Genomic DNA, 15,583 nt, shown 5'->3' with positions numbered 1-15,583 from the left:
TATCTGTAGGCCAGGCTTTCATGTCGCTCCACAATGTACCATATGTTCAGAGATAAGAACTCAGCTTACTTTGAGAGGGGGGATTACAACTCCCATAATCCCCAAGACCACATGCTGGATGGAGGGGTTGAGGAACTACATTCCAAAAAAGTAATTCTTCAGATCTCTGTATATGTCAGTTTCTCAAGAAATTGGCCCATATAGAAAAGGATCTCTAAAGAGAAAAAGTTTGGAAACCACTATGGTTTATTCCAAGGAAAACTTAGCAAGATCATGTGGGAGTTGCAAAGCAGTTGTAAAAAATACACAACATTCAGAACTTCAGGGTCGGACACAACACAGATTCCTGTTGTCACACCAACTGCTAAGTTTATTGTATCCAGTTTGTCCTTTAACACAGAGGGTAGCATTCTGAACACGCATGCCGCATACCCTTGGCCTTGCTCTTTATAACATTAGTCTGCAATATTATAAGTATATACACTTTTTTTTAGAAAAAAAGATGCACCATATTAACAAACCAAGCAACTGGGAGGCCTTTTTGTCCTCCAAATTCCTGAGGGCAAACAAGTCCATTCCCTTCAGTAAAACTAGCCAAAGAATGCTCATTTCTGCGAAAAGAAATAAGTTGAAAACTGGCCAGTTTTTGGTCGATCTCAGTTATTTGTTTAGAAAAAAGGTAGCCTCTCCCATTCATGGGCAAGTCATTGGAACAGGTTTTTACAAATTATTATTTTCTATCCTCTTTCCATGAATGAAAGGGACCTTAGCAGAGACTTTGTGCATAAAATCGATCCTTGGAAACAGGTTATATACAGAAGTCCTTCATAGAGTTGCCACAAGAGAAAGATCGTGGTAGTTGTTTTGTTTTGTTTGTTTTTTACAAAGGGGTTAGATCAGGCTTGGGTGATGGGAATGGTGGTCTAACAAAACCTGGAGGACTATCCTGGAGGCTGCAGCCTCTCAAAAAGTAGCTTTTCCAAACCCTGATAGTTTTCATAGAGACTTTAGAGAACAGGGAGTCATTTCACAAAGTGTGTTAACTGTAATGGGTGGCATAACTACACTGGCATAGGCATAGCAGCCCAGTAGCTGAAGGAGTTACGATGGGGTTGGAAAACCATATAGGACGTTATTTTTGTTGAGAAGTGTCCCTGCTAGTAGGACAACTATCTGTTCCCCCATTGCATACCACATCATGTAATGGAGATTGCACCAGGTCATGTCAACTCAAAGACCATCTTTTGTCATACGTAGTTGGCTATGCAAAAATCAAATCAACACTTGGGGAGGAATGTGGCAATACCAAGCCCAAATGTATGTAAATCCCATCTGATAATAGGCTGTTGCATATCTTCCAAGTCATTTCTGAATCATGGTGACCCTATAACGTGTGATTTAAGCAAAGTTCATCCTGTCGGTTTCCATATCAAAGTAGAGATTCAAGTCCTGGTCTCAAGAGTTGTGGTCCAACGTTCACGCCAATACCATGCTGGCCTTGCAAAGTGAATCTGCAACATGCTTGGGTTGCAGTGAGAGCCAGAAGCCACTCCGGGGCACTGTTGCCTCTCTCGAGCGGATGTTGTGCTCTTAAGGCTGTTGCTGTTGGCAGCAGCAAGCTGGAAGAACTGAGCGTTCTTTTGGCTCCCGGACCTCAGCAATTCAAACCATCTGATGTTTGAGGGAGGAAGAATGTTTGGTTTCCGAGGCTGGGCATAGTTTAGTGTCATCACCTGCCTGTGAACCAGCGACAGGCACTTCGGGCGGTGGATGTGGTCAGTCCGCCTTGCGATAAGCCCTCTGTGAAATCCACAGAGCCCAAGTCTTGTCACAAGACAGCCGCTAATCTTCCAGAACGCAGAGTTGTATTTTTGATATATATATATATATATATATATATATATATACAGTCCAACCTCTATATCTGGTTTCATTTATCGTCTGGCAAAACATGTCTTCTATAGGCATTTCAATTATTCTTGAGATAGTTTGCAATTATAAATTGCGAACACATCCATCTGGCTGAAAAACTTAACTGAGGCTCACTTTTTGGGATAGGGCTTATATTTATTTCCATCATCATTTCTATCCTGCCCTTCTCACCCGAAGGGACTCAGGTGATGAGCATCCTGCAAAATCATGCTAGGGCTTATTTTCTGAGAAATATGGTAGTCCGTATAAATAAAGTTTATTATTATTATTGGTACTAAAAAAAATATCCGTCTTTTATGCAGCAGTTTAGACAGAATTTTGAAATAGGGGAGTCGTTCATAAAACTTCAATTTTGTGTCGCCTGGATGCAATTCTGATCTGTCGGATGCAAAACAGAACAGCCTGATTTCCATGATTTTTTTGCACCCTACGGAGCCAACTAGGTATAACCAAAGAGGACCTTTAAATTGAGATGAAAATATCAGAGGAAAATACAGGAACAGAAGAAGAGCTAAATCCTTTCCCTCCCAGTTTACCGACCTGGAACATCCCTTTGTAGTGACATGTTTTAACAGCTTCCTGAGCTCCCAACAAATTGGGGACAAGTTTTAATGTTGCGAGGAAATCAAGACAAGAACAGCCCACCATTTGGAGGAATGTCCTAGGAATCAACACAGAGTCAGATAAGTGACACTCGGACTTACTGTAACTGCTCTGTAACTGCGGTGACTTACTCCTTGGAGGAAGAAAGAGTCAGATACTGCATTTTTCAAACCTTGTGCGGTCATGAACGGCTGCTAGAAGAGGATATTTGTCCTAAATACGGCTTTGTTTGCATCGTCTTCTGGGGAATGTTCTCACCTCAGGACACAACCGTCTGTCATCCAAACCCTGGACGGGATCCAGATGTTCCAGGCCTGTCATCTGTCTGTGCCACCCGCCACCTTCATTGTCCTTGATGCAGTGTCCGTGGATGGCCGGTGAATGTGGGGCGATTTCTACGGAGTCGGAGAAGATCCAAAGCTGATCTTCTTGGCTATCTCCAGGTCAGACTTGGCCACCAGGAACCGCAGCTTCTTTCCACCGGATCGGATAAGGTCTACCGCACTGGAGAAAAAGAGGAAGGGGGAGAAAGAGCCCAGAAATTTTTATCTACTTTGAGTTCTCTCTTTCTTTTACACAGTTTTGTCATGCAAGTTGAGCCTCCTTCATTCAGAAATCCGAAACCATCCAAAATTGTGACTCTTGCTTTCAAATAGTCTCTGTATATAAACTTTGCTTCAACATCATTTTAAAATACTGGATAAAATGACGTGCATAATTTTTTTTTCGTGTCAGGAGCGACTTGAAAAAGTAGTTTCTGGTGTGAGAGAATCGACCGTCTGCAAGGATGTTGCCCAGGGGACATCCAGATGTTGATCCTTGTGGGAGGCTTCTCTCATGTCTCCGCATGGGGAGCTGGAGCTGACCGACGGAGCTCACCCACTCTCCTGTCGATTAGCAATCCTGCTGGAACAAGGGTTTAACCCATTGTGCCACCGAGGGTTCCGTGTACATAAGGTGTACATGAAACATCAGTGACTTTTGGGCTCACACTTGGGCCCCACCTCCAAGACATCCCAATTATGTATATGCAGTAGAGTCTCACTTATTCAACACTCGCTTATCCAACGTTCTGGATTATCCAACGCATTTTTGTAGTCAATGTTTTCAATACATCGTGATATTTTGGTGCTAAATTTGTAAATACAGTAATTACTACATAGCATTACTGTGTATTGAACTACTTTTTCTGTCAAATTTGTTGCAAAACATGATGTTTTGGTGCTTCATTTGTAAAATCATAACTTAATTTGATGTTTAATAGGCTTTTCCTTAATCTCTCTTTATTATCCAACATATTCGCTTATCCAAGCTTCTACCGGCCCGTTTATGTTGGATAAGTGAGACTCTACTGTATTCCCAAATTTGAAACACTTCTGATCCCAAGCATTTCAGAAAAAGGGGTTCCAAACCTGTACAATGTAGATAAAAGGTAAAGGTTTTCCCCTGAGGTTAAGTCCAGTCATGTCTGACTCTGGGGGTTGGTGCTCATCTCAATTTCTAAGCTGAAGAGCCAGCATTGTCCATAGACATCTCCAAGGTCATGTGGCCAGCATGACTGCATGGAGCGCCGTTACCTTCCCGCCGGAGCTGTACTTATTGATCTACTCACATTTGCATGTTTTCGAACTGCTAGGTTGGCAGGAGCTGGGGCTAACAGCGGGAGCTCATTCCGCTCCTGGGATTTGAACCTGGGACCTTTCAGTCCGCAAGTTCAGCAGCTTAGCGCTTTAACACACTGTGTCGCCAGAGGCCCCTATGTAGATAAGACCCTGAAAATGCCAATCTAAAAATCAGAACAGTTTCAGGACAAGCAACAGGAATGAAAAATATACAGTCTGAGAGTTAAAAGAAAGCCATCTGACATCAAAGGCAGAGCAGGAAGTCACAAAAACGGACTGAGCCACTTGAATTGCAACACATGTCCCTGCTTGATTCTGCAGTTATGCACCATCCATAGCCATTCCCTTTTTTCCTACCTCTGGTAGTCAGAACCAATGAGGCTTGTGCCATTGACAGCCAGGATCCGGTCCCCGATGGAGAGCCTGCCGTCGGCGGCTGCAGGGCTGTCCTGGATCAGAGTCCGGATGTAGATCCCGGGAGAGTTCAGGGGGGTGTGCTGGAGAGAAGCCGAGAGAGAAGAGCAGAATGAGAAGCAGAACGGAGGCCTCGCAAAGAGACTTTGCGGGAGGAGGAGGACTTCTGAGTCTGCAGAGGACTTTGGTGCAGGGTTTGTGGCCAAAAGGAATGACTCCCAATTCATACTAGCCTCCTAGCCTATGGCTAGGGCCAAGGATTAAGGGGTTGGCGGCTGTAAATGGCAATTATGCTGAATCATGGACGAGACTGCAAAGCTATCTAATTGAATCCCCTGCCAGGAATATGGAATGACTCCTGATTGGTATCCATCCCATCCCTGCTTGGCCTCCAAAGAGGGAGATTTCGCCACCCGGAGAGGCAATATGTTCTGCTGTCAATACAGCACTTACAATAAAAACTGTTCTTCCTAAGGTTTAAGTGGGATATCTTATAATTTGAACCCAAGAGCCTTATTGGAAAACTCTTATCATTTTTATAGTGATCTTTCCCAACATCATGTTTCCCCAGATGTACTGGAGTTCAGTTCCCATCGTTCCCACTCGCTCGGATAGAACACCAGACCTCACTGGAGAGAAAAGATTTCCACCATCCCTAGTTGTATAGCCAAAGGTGAGGATGAGAGTCCAATGGCATCTGATAGGCCACCATTTGATCATGGAAGGTGGAACCCAAAAACTCAATGGTCAACAGTTGCCCAGCTGTATCTTAACACAAGGAAATGAGAAGGCGAACATGGGCTGAATTCAATACAAGCTGGTTCTGAATTACTTAAACAGATGATAGGTTTGAGCAAACAGGATTTCTCCCACTACTTCTGCAGAGAGAAGCTTCACCCTGGATGGTGAGCTCATCTGTTATGAAAAGGGAGAAGGCGAAGAGCTCCATGGACCCAGATCACATTTCTTTGGCACTTGTCTCTCCTTTGAGATGGCTGAAAGACGAACATCCCTCACTGCGTTGTTTGTTGTGCAGAGTAAAAAATGTGATCAAAGCAAAGGGCCGAGCGATAAATAGCCTTGGGCAGATGCAAACATGTATTTCTGCTTTGGGGCAAGAGGCGCCACTCCATTAGACTAGAATTACCTGCCTGATCTACACTTGTTATGTTGATGAATAAACACAATACACCACTAGTCTTCAATGCACTCCAAAGGCAAACCGGCAACTGGGAGTGTACGTTGAAAGAATGGAGGACACAAAAGGTAATGAATAAATGCTGTATTTCAATATGCAGGTAGGGCAGGTGACCACAGGTAGGTAGCACCAATGTAATCGTATGCTTTTGCTCCCCACAGGCTGAGCATGATTGTATTACTGGTATCTTCCAGACTACAATTTCCATTATCCCATAACCAAGCGGTGGGAATGATGTCCTACACCAAAATGGAAAAGCTATAGTTTCATCTTCTCCCAACTGGCAAAATAATGGCAACTCAACAAGTCTACAGGAAAAGATCTTAGCCCACCGAGTCTTGTTTCTGGGGCCACCACCTACCAGACCATCGATCAGCCCCATCCCCAAGCCGATGGGTCCCTTTTCCAGTTCCACCACAAAGACGTAGCAGAAGTCGTCTGTGGCTGAGCTGCGACTCGAAGAAGCCGGAGTTGGGAAGTCATAAGGTGTTGGTGAAGAACCTGGGAGAAACCCAGAAAGAAAGGCTCGTAAGCCGTACAGACATTTCATCTTCTAGCAGTACTTGTGGACCAGCAAAGATGGACTCTGTAGAGGTTGTAGCACATAACTATTTAATTCAATTCCCCAATAACATATGCATAACTACATCACCTGATGGCTGCCATCCAATATTCCCCCTGCATAGCATAAATATAAACATAGGGACATGAAGTATGCTGACACTATGCAATATGGCGAGCAAAATAGCAACACCACCACACGTCAATGACTGGGTGCCATTGTGGAAGGCACAACATCAAAATGCATTTTGCTGTAGCCTCATACAGTCCATTCTAGGCCCGGGCTGTGGCGCAGGCGGGAGAGCAGGCCAGCTACAATTAACTGCAATGAATCACTCTGACCAGGAGGTCATAAGTTCGAGGCCCGCTCGGAGCCTATGTTTGTCTTGTCTTTGTTCTATGTTAAAAGGCATTGAATGTTTGCCTATATGTGTCATGTGATCCGCCCTGAATCCCCTTCGGGGTGAGAAGGGCGGATTATAAATGCTGTAAATAATAATAATAATAATTCTGCTATGTCTCAACGTGCATAGTACAACTTACACATATACATGTCACTATGGTGCTAACCATTGATAGGTACTTCTGGGTTGCTGTGAGTTTTCTGGGCTGTATGACCATGTTCCAGAAGCATTTTCTCCTGAAAGAAAGATCGCAGCAATCCAGTGATTCTGGCCATGAAAGCCTTCAACAACACAATGGATAATTCCTTTGGCCAGTAGTCTTCTGGGTGTTTTGGACCTCAGTTCCCCAAAGTTTGGGATCCCGGGACTTGTAGTCTAGCAATAGATTTCCTCCCACTTTTGCTCCTTAAAAATCTGGACATGAAAAATCAGGGAAAGAGGACAATTAAATATCCTCCCAAGCTCCTCCATGCGGAGGGGAGGCATCAAAGGGACACTTGGAGAAGCATCAAGTGCCACCGAGCACCAAGCTCTCCTCTGAGAAGTCTGGATTCATGTCTCTCCAAAGGAACTTGGCAAACCCTCTCCTCCAGCTGCTCCCGCCGAGTGACTCACAAGAAATGGCAAGAGAAGAAAATGGGAACATTTTGCAGCTGCAGCCTTGAAGGCCGGGAGAGATTCTTGGCAACCTGAAGAGCTTTGGTCAGCAACTCCTTTGGCCGGGGACGCATCTCCACAGACTGGCCATTCGAGGGCTGGAAAGTGCGGGTCCGCCCAATGAGGCAAAAAAGCTGGAGGAGGGGAAAACTGCCCAAGTAACTTCTAGGCCATTTTAAATAAGAGTGTTGTGTCAAAATGGGTGCCCACCCACGCACAGCTCCAAGCTACTGGATGTCCTGGCATTCAGACGCCCACTGGAAACAAATGAATAATTTCATCAGTGGATTTCATCCCATCTCCTGTTTTAATATTGCTACTAAGCCAAAATGAAAATAGTTCCCATAGATGCATCTTTTCCAAATTCCAAATTTTGGACGATGACTCTGAAGACCAGGATTTTAAAATTACGTGCTGGGACATGAAGTCCACTAGTTAAGTCACACTTTCTCAGCCTCAGAGGAACAGTCTTGGCATGAACACTTCATGATAGGTTTCCCTTAATGTCGTCTTCTTAATGTATCAGTCAATTCACATGGTGAGGGTTGTATAATGTGGAAACACTCTTAGTTTGGGATAATCAAAGTCTGGATTTGTGGAGTAGAGCCATATGACCACTCTACTTTTTCTCCGGTTCCTCTTGGCAGTGCCTTCGTGCCCAACCAGAAGAACCACCAACCTCGGTACCTTAGCCAATCCACTCACCAGAAGCTGAACTTATTGAGATCTTACTCAAAGTTTTCAATGCCCAGCCCAGTGCTCATTCCAATTAAGGCCCTTCTTACCTTCAGAAGTGGTTGTCTTGGAACCACTGAAGCCGTTCCTTCGAGGGTCCGTCACACTTTTCCCCAGGTTGGTCTCTGGAGCAACTTCGAGACTTGTGGAGTCCAAGGTGAGAGGTGTGTTTGGCGGGGTCAGCAAGCACGAGGGGACGGGTGGCCCCGTGACGGACTTGACGCCGTTCTTGCCTTGAGACCCTTCCAAGCGGAGCTGCTGTAAGGCCTCTGGAAGTGGCATCTCGCAGGCATCGTAATCCCGAGCGGAGCCGTTGGCGTTGTGGACAGCTTCCGTCCTTGGTTCTGCATAGCTGACGGGTCGCCTGCGGTTGACCCGACCAAAGGAGCTTGGAACCACGGACAAGCCGGTGGTTGTCGTTTTGGAGTCCACTTGGGGGCTGGTTTGGCAGCTGATTGCTTCCGTCTTTAAAGAAAGGCATAAAGAGAAGGGTCACATTCTCATTATTCCTACATGGAGAAGGCTGGCTGCATCATTACTTGGATCCCTGATCTCTAGCAACTTGGAAATGGCAATGCTGGGCTGGGGAGGTTTTGCCCAGTCGCTGTCTCCCAAAGCAGTTACCGTATATACTGAGTTTAAGCCAACCCGAAGATAAGCCGAGGCACCTAATTTTACCACAAAAACTGGGAAAACTTATTGACTTGAGTATAAGACGAGGGTGGGAAATGCAGTAGCTAGGGGTCAAATTCAAAAATAAAATAGATATTAATAAAATTGCATTATTTGAGGCATCAGTAGGTTAAATGTTTTTGAATATTTATATAAAACTAATTTAATAATAAGACTTTAATAAAATAAGACCGTCCAACTCTGAATACCTATATACTCAAGTATAAGCCGACCTGAATAGAAGCCAGCCAGGACCCTCACTCGAGTATAAGCCGAGGGGAGCTTTTTTGGCCCTAAAAAGGGGATGAAAAACTAGGCTTATACTCGAGTATATACAGTACTTTACTCTCAGCTTAAGAACAGAAAACAGTGTGTTGGCGGACAGCAAAAGAGACTGAAAGATAGGCTTAAAGCTAACCTTAAAAATTAACATTGAGGACTGGGAAGCCCTGGCCCACAAACATTGGAACTGGAGCAGGTGTGACCAAGAGTGCTGTGGATTGTGAAGAGGAACAAATGGAGGGAGAAAGGGAGAAATGTGCCAAAACACATCAAAAAAACCCTTGTTGGGGCCACCTTCTATCTGGAAATCAACATGCTCATTGTGATAGACCATGAAGATCCAGAATAGGACTCTACAGTCACGGACCCATCACTAAGACTTTACTTTTGGAAGACAATCAGATTTGGCCTCTGATTATGATCATGAGGTTTTTAGGAGGAGAGCATTGGAATCTATGAGATGTATGAACATCTCTAGCCCATGTATGCCTGTTTAGTTTACACAATGTCAGTGCAATGGTGTAACATCTAATTAGGCAGAATCTAGTGTTGTAACGGCGCTCCATGCAGTCATGCCGGCCACATGACCTGGAGATGTCTACGGACAACGCCGGCTCTTCGGCTTAGAAATGGAGATGAGCACCAACCCCCAGAGTCACGACTGGACTTAACGTCAGGGGAAACCTTTACCTTTAGTGTTGTAAACCCCAAACTTTGGGTTGTGAGCAGGATAATAAACATTGCTAGGAGATTGCTGTGTACAAATGTATTTTCCCCCTTACGAATCTCTTCCTAGTCTCCGTAGCCAATGGCAAGAGATGCTGGGAGTTGCACTCCAATGCTCCCCATCCTTGTGCTGAAACACATCCGACCGATCTGGCCTCCTCTTGCCATCTTAACCCCCGCTAAGGAGATTGCCAGCAGCTCTCCTTTGCAGCCCGCGAGGTGAAGGGATTAGGACAGGACTAATCCCTTATCTTCTCTTTGGGCCAGGGAGCCTTTTTGACAATGCCAGGGAGAGCGAAATTAGGCGAAAGGAAAGCTAACATCTTCCTGCTTTTGGGTTTTGAATATAGCAAGTTGGAGCCCACTTTGCTGCGTGCCAAACCCTCTGAAGGTGTGTCTACAGTGGGCACATTTTGCGCCTGCGTTTGGAAACAGCGGGTGCCTATTTAAAGCTCTGGCGAGAGGAGAGAGATCAAGTCTGATGATGGGAGCTTGGAAATCTCTTGAGAGGTTTTCTTCCTGGCATGAGAGTTGGGACTGGCTTCATGTTGGTATCAAAAAACCCAGAGTTGGGACTGGCTTCATGTTGGTATCAAAAAACCAAGAGTTGGGACTGACTTCATACTTGTGCCCACCATAAGAGAGAGTTACCATATGTTGGCATCAAAAAAACCAAAACAGGGAGAGGAATTAAAGAGAATCCTGGAAGACAGAACAGGGACATAGATGGAAACCTTACCGTATAGCAGACGAGCAAGTCCACTTTCCTGGTAATGGTTTTTTATGGATCCCAGCTATTTCCCCACCCCAAACTATATGGGACAGTGGAGGGTGCACAATATCATTCTTTCCTGCTAAGGACATATCAATACAAGAAGAGCTCAAGCGACGGCAACAAGTGTATAAAAACCGTGCAGTGGTTTTGAATTATTTATAACTGCTTCTCCATTTCAGGCTGGGTTTGCATCTGCATCCGGTTGGTTCACTGAGCTCAAGCACTTGAACCACTGCATGCAGGGAGAGTCGTTTTCAATAATCTATATCTATATATATAAAAGAGTGATGGCATCAGGGCACCGGACGAAACAACAAAACTACAGGCCCCCCAACCTCAAAATTTGACAACACAACCCATCATCCACGGCTCTAGATTGATACAGCAAAAAGAAAAGAAAAATAAAGTCCTAATTAGAGGGAAAGGAATAATTGTTTTTATCCAATTGCTGCCAGTTAGAGGGCTAAGCTTCGCCCACTTGGTCTCCTAGCAACCTATTCAGCCCAAGGGACAGGCATAGTTAGGCCTCAGGCCTCTTCCACACTGCCTATAAGATACAGATTATCTGATTTTAACTAGATTATATGGCAATGTAGACTCAAGGCCCTTCCACACAGCTATATTACCCATTTATAATCTTACTAGCTGTGCCCGGCCACGTGCTGCTGTGGCGTTGTCTGGTGATGTTGGTGACAACTTGTTGAGGTAGTGGTGGTATTGAATGTCTGTTGTATGGTTGTCTTTATGTTTAGTATGCATTTGGTTGTTTGTGTTCTGTGAAAGTGGTGAGGGTAGAGGGGGTCTATGTCCCTGTGTGGTATTGTATAGTATTTATACGTTGTCCATGTGTTGTGAATGCTTGGATTGTGTCCTGCTGCATAGTAGAAAGGGTTGGGCTGGATGGCCCTTAGGGGTCTCTGCAAACTTTTGGATTCTATGCTTCTATCATCATCATCATCATCATCATTATGTAGAGGCTGGATGGCCATCTGTCAGGAGTGCTTGGATTGTGTCCTCCTGCATGGTAGAAGGAATACCACCACTACCTGAACAATTTCTCACCAACACCACCGGACAATGCCACAGCAACGCGTGGCCAGGCACAGATAGTAGTTGACTATTTGCTTTTGCCTTTGCATTCTTAGATATTGCCTCCTACACCTCCGCCCCAAATTCTAGCACTTTCCTTACATATACAGGTTGGGAGTTTGGTCATTTGGGAGTTTGGTCATAGAGCAATTGGGGGTGGGATGTGTGTGGTTCAGGACGGGTGAGATTGATGAAGGGCAACCCAATATTACCTTTGGTGCCTCTGCTTCTGGGGAGTCCCTGGGGTGGGGGCTTTTGCTGCGCAGGCTCCACAGGAAGTGGCGGATGTAGAGGAGGTGCCGGTAAATATTGTCGTCCAGGTTGTCCACCTCCAGGTCCACCTTGAACCCTCCGCTGGGCAGCATGATGGGAGGGTGGTTGTCAAAGGACTCCAGGATGTCATCTGAAAGAAGAACTTGCCTTGAAAAGCTTTTCTGGAAGATTGGAAAGTCAGTCCCAGATTATGACTTCAAACTCTTGCAAACTGTGCTCAACATACCATAGTAGATTTCACTCAATTCGTTTAGTAGAGGAGAAGGAGCAAAGTCTTGCCCTTCCCAGAAGGTTTGGGCAAAAGCAAACCACTGCATCCTCTCTTGGCCAGCCTGTTCTATTTCATTAATAACCTTTGCCATCTTGACCATGCCTCGATGCATCCAGTAGTGAAGTGGTGCATTTTGAATTTATTTATTTCATGTCAAAAGCATTGCATTTTGAATTGCATGAATCAGCGACACTGCGGGTTAAGCCGCAAGCTGCAGGAAAATCAACCGCAGGGTTGGCAGTTCAAAGCCACGAGTCGGGGTAAGCTCCCAACTGTCAGCCCCAGCTTGCTGCCAACTTAGCAGTTTGAAAGTACGCAATGCGAGTAGATCAATAGGTACCGCCTTGGTGGGAAGATATGCAAAACATGCCGGCAACAGATCGGATAATTTACGGATAATAGGAATGGGAAAATGAAACGAGATCACCTCCCCATGTTTGGAAGTTGAGCATTGCCTCCAAACGCTGGAGAGGAAAACAAGGGAAAAACTTTTACCTCTGTCTGTGTATGTTGTTAGGTAAAAGGCACTGAATGTTTGCCTCATATGTGTTCCCTCCGAAGGAATATAAATAAAGTATATTATTAATTATGGCACTCCCCAAACGGCCCCATAGGGAATTATCCATGATCACTATCCATTTCACCAAGAGCTGGCCCGTTTATGTTGGATAAGTGAGACTCTCCTGTATCTATGGAATCTCCAGGGTGTGAGAAAAAACTCTTGTCTGTTTGAGGCAAGGGGAAATGTTGCAATTGGTCACCTTGATTAGCATTGAATGACCATGCAGCTTCAAAGCCTGGCTGCTTCCTGCCTGGGGGAATCGTTTGTTGGGAGGTTAAGCGGTTGAGGAATAAAAGGAAAGGGTCCGAGGCCAGGAATGGTGGGAGCTGATGCCCAAAACACCTGGAGGGCCCAAGTTTGCCCATGCCTGGTATAACCTGTCAGCATGAAATTTCGGAGCCTTACCTGTCCTGAAGGCGGAGAGACTATCTTCCTTTCCAGGTTGCCAGACAGGAACGCAGCCGACATCAGATGAGGCTTGGTACTGGGTCAGGATGTGATGCAGTTGGGCAGGGCTCAAGGCTGGGAATTCGGACCTCAGCATGGGCCAGGTCATCTGAGCAAAGCAAGAGGAAATGACACCAAACTTTAATTATTTTTCAAATTCCACTTTTAACTGTGAATTTTCCGGACTGAACGGCCATGATCCAGAAGCATTTTCTCCTGACGTTTCGCCCACAGTGTGGACTCCTAGAGGTATAGAATCAGGGTTGGAAGAGACTTAAAAGGGCATCCAGTCCAACCTCTTTGTGCCAATTAAAACCCTTCCGACAGATGGCCATAAAGCCTCTGCTTAAAAACCTCTAGAGAAGGAAACAAAAAAAATTATATGCTAAATATGCTATACAAGACCCTTCCATTTCTAGCCAGATTATGTTAATACAGTAGAGTCTCACTTATCCAAGCCTCGCTTATCCAAGCCTCTGGATTATCCAAGCCATTTGTGTAGTCAATGTTTTCAATACATCGTGATACTTTGGTGCTAAATTCGTAAATACTAATTACTACATAGCATTACTGCGTATTGAACTACTTTTTCTGTCAAATGTGTTGTATAACATGATGTTTTGGTGCTTAATTTGTAAAATCATAACCTAATTTGATGTTTAATAGGCTTTTCCTTAATCTCTCCTTATTATCCAAGATATTCGCTTATCCAAGCTTCTGCCGGCCTGTTTAGCTTGGATAAGTGGGACTCTACTGTATTATTATTATTATTATTATTATTATTATTATTATTATTATTATTATTATTATTAATTTTATTATGACACAGCAAACAAGATAGATATGCTGGATTTCGTATCACAAAATCACAAGTCAAACACCTCCCAAGTGTCTAGGACTGTGTGATATATTTTTGGATGATGCTGCAGATCCCAGTAGGGTGGCCTTTTGCAGTAATAATAATAATAATTATTATTATTATTATTTTCTAGACACTTGGGAAGTGTTCGACTTGTGATTTTTTGATACGAAATCCAGCATATCTATCTTGTTTGCTGTGTCATAATAAAATAATAATAATAATAATAATAATTATTATTATTATTATTATTATTATTATTATTATTATTATTATTATCCTACTCCAAGGCAGCGTATTCTACTCTCCAATAGCCTTTACTATCTGGAAGTTCTTCCTAATGTTTAGGAGGAATCTCTTTCCCAGTACCTCACAACCTCTGAGGATGCCTGCCATAGATGTGGGCGAAATGTCAGGAGAGAGTGCTTCTGGAACATGGCCAGACAGCCCGGAAAATGCACAACAAAGCACCCTTTTCCTGTAGTTTGAACACCTTGCTCCAAGATCCATGCATTTCCCAATTCATTCCTCATTGTGAGCCGCTTTGGGGTGCATACCAAATGTGTGAAGATACAGTTGTCCTATTGCTAACTAATATCCAGAATAGAACATAGGTAACAAACTAATTATTATTTTGTAATCCTCAGGAATCCTTGTTGTTCTTCACTCCTTCATGTTTTACATTCCTTTATATGCATCTCCGGGACATTAACTTGCATGGGACAATGCGGAATTTATCTAAAGTGTGAACCACTATTTACAGAAGATACTATCAGTTGGTTATTTCATTGACTGTGCATTCTTAAGACTTTTTATCTATGTTGGACAATACTGGAATTCGAAGTGTTGAACTCAGTCACTGAATATATTTATCTGTTTCTGGAAAAGTATACAAGCATGAAAATAATGTTTGATGTAATGTTGTAAACAGTCTTCATTTGTGCATTACTCTTGCGCCTGTAATGATTATAATTAGTTTGTTACCTATGTTCTATTCTGGATATTAGTTAGCAATAGGACAACTGTAGCCGGGCTGTGGCGCAGCTGGCTAGTAACCAGCTGCTATAAATCACTCCTGACCGAGAGGTCATGAGTTCGAAGCCCGGGTCGGGTTAAGCCTCCGACCATTAATAGCCCCGGCTTGCTGTTGACCTATGCAGCCCCGAAAGACAGATGCATCTGTCAATTAGGGAAATGTAGGGACGTTTTATGCGGGAGGCTAATTTACAACACCATAAAACTGCCAGCAAAACACGAGGAAAGGAATGAGGAAGTACAGCCACTACTGGACGGTGAAGCAACACCTCCCCCTGTGGCCGGAATCGTGAAGCTGGAAAAATGTTAAAAATGCCTCTGAGTCTGTCTACTGTATGTTGTTTGTCTGTTGGCATTGAATGTTTGCCATATATGTGTTCATTGTAATCCGCCCTGAGTCCCCTTCGGGGTGAGAAAGAAGGGCGGAATATAAATACTGGAAATAAATAATAAATAAATAAATCTT

General features: G+C 44.1%; 1 protein-coding gene across 2 annotated transcripts in view; it reads right to left on the bottom strand.

Annotated features, from left to right (window-relative positions):
* Positions 1-228: 228 nt before the first annotated feature.
* The window catches only part of radil (Rap associating with DIL domain), a 60,658-nt gene continuing 45,303 nt past the window's right edge, over positions 229-15,583 (bottom strand). For both annotated transcript variants that reach the window (XM_062964572.1, XM_062964573.1), the window contains 6 exons: positions 13,182-13,332; positions 11,883-12,073; positions 8,177-8,591; positions 6,131-6,270; positions 4,515-4,654; positions 229-3,039 (listed from right to left, as the gene is read on the bottom strand). In XM_062964572.1, the coding sequence (XP_062820642.1) occupies positions 2,931-3,039; positions 4,515-4,654; positions 6,131-6,270; positions 8,177-8,591; positions 11,883-12,073; positions 13,182-13,332 (1,146 nt within the window). In that variant the 3' untranslated portion in view covers positions 229-2,930. The remainder of the gene's footprint in view (positions 3,040-4,514; positions 4,655-6,130; positions 6,271-8,176; positions 8,592-11,882; positions 12,074-13,181; positions 13,333-15,583) is intronic.

The sequence above is a fragment of the Anolis carolinensis genome, unplaced genomic scaffold (assembly GCF_035594765.1).
Source record: "Anolis carolinensis isolate JA03-04 unplaced genomic scaffold, rAnoCar3.1.pri scaffold_13, whole genome shotgun sequence".
Classification (NCBI taxonomy): domain Eukaryota; kingdom Metazoa; phylum Chordata; class Lepidosauria; order Squamata; family Dactyloidae; genus Anolis; species Anolis carolinensis.
This window is presented reverse-complemented; position numbering and strand designations above follow the sequence as displayed.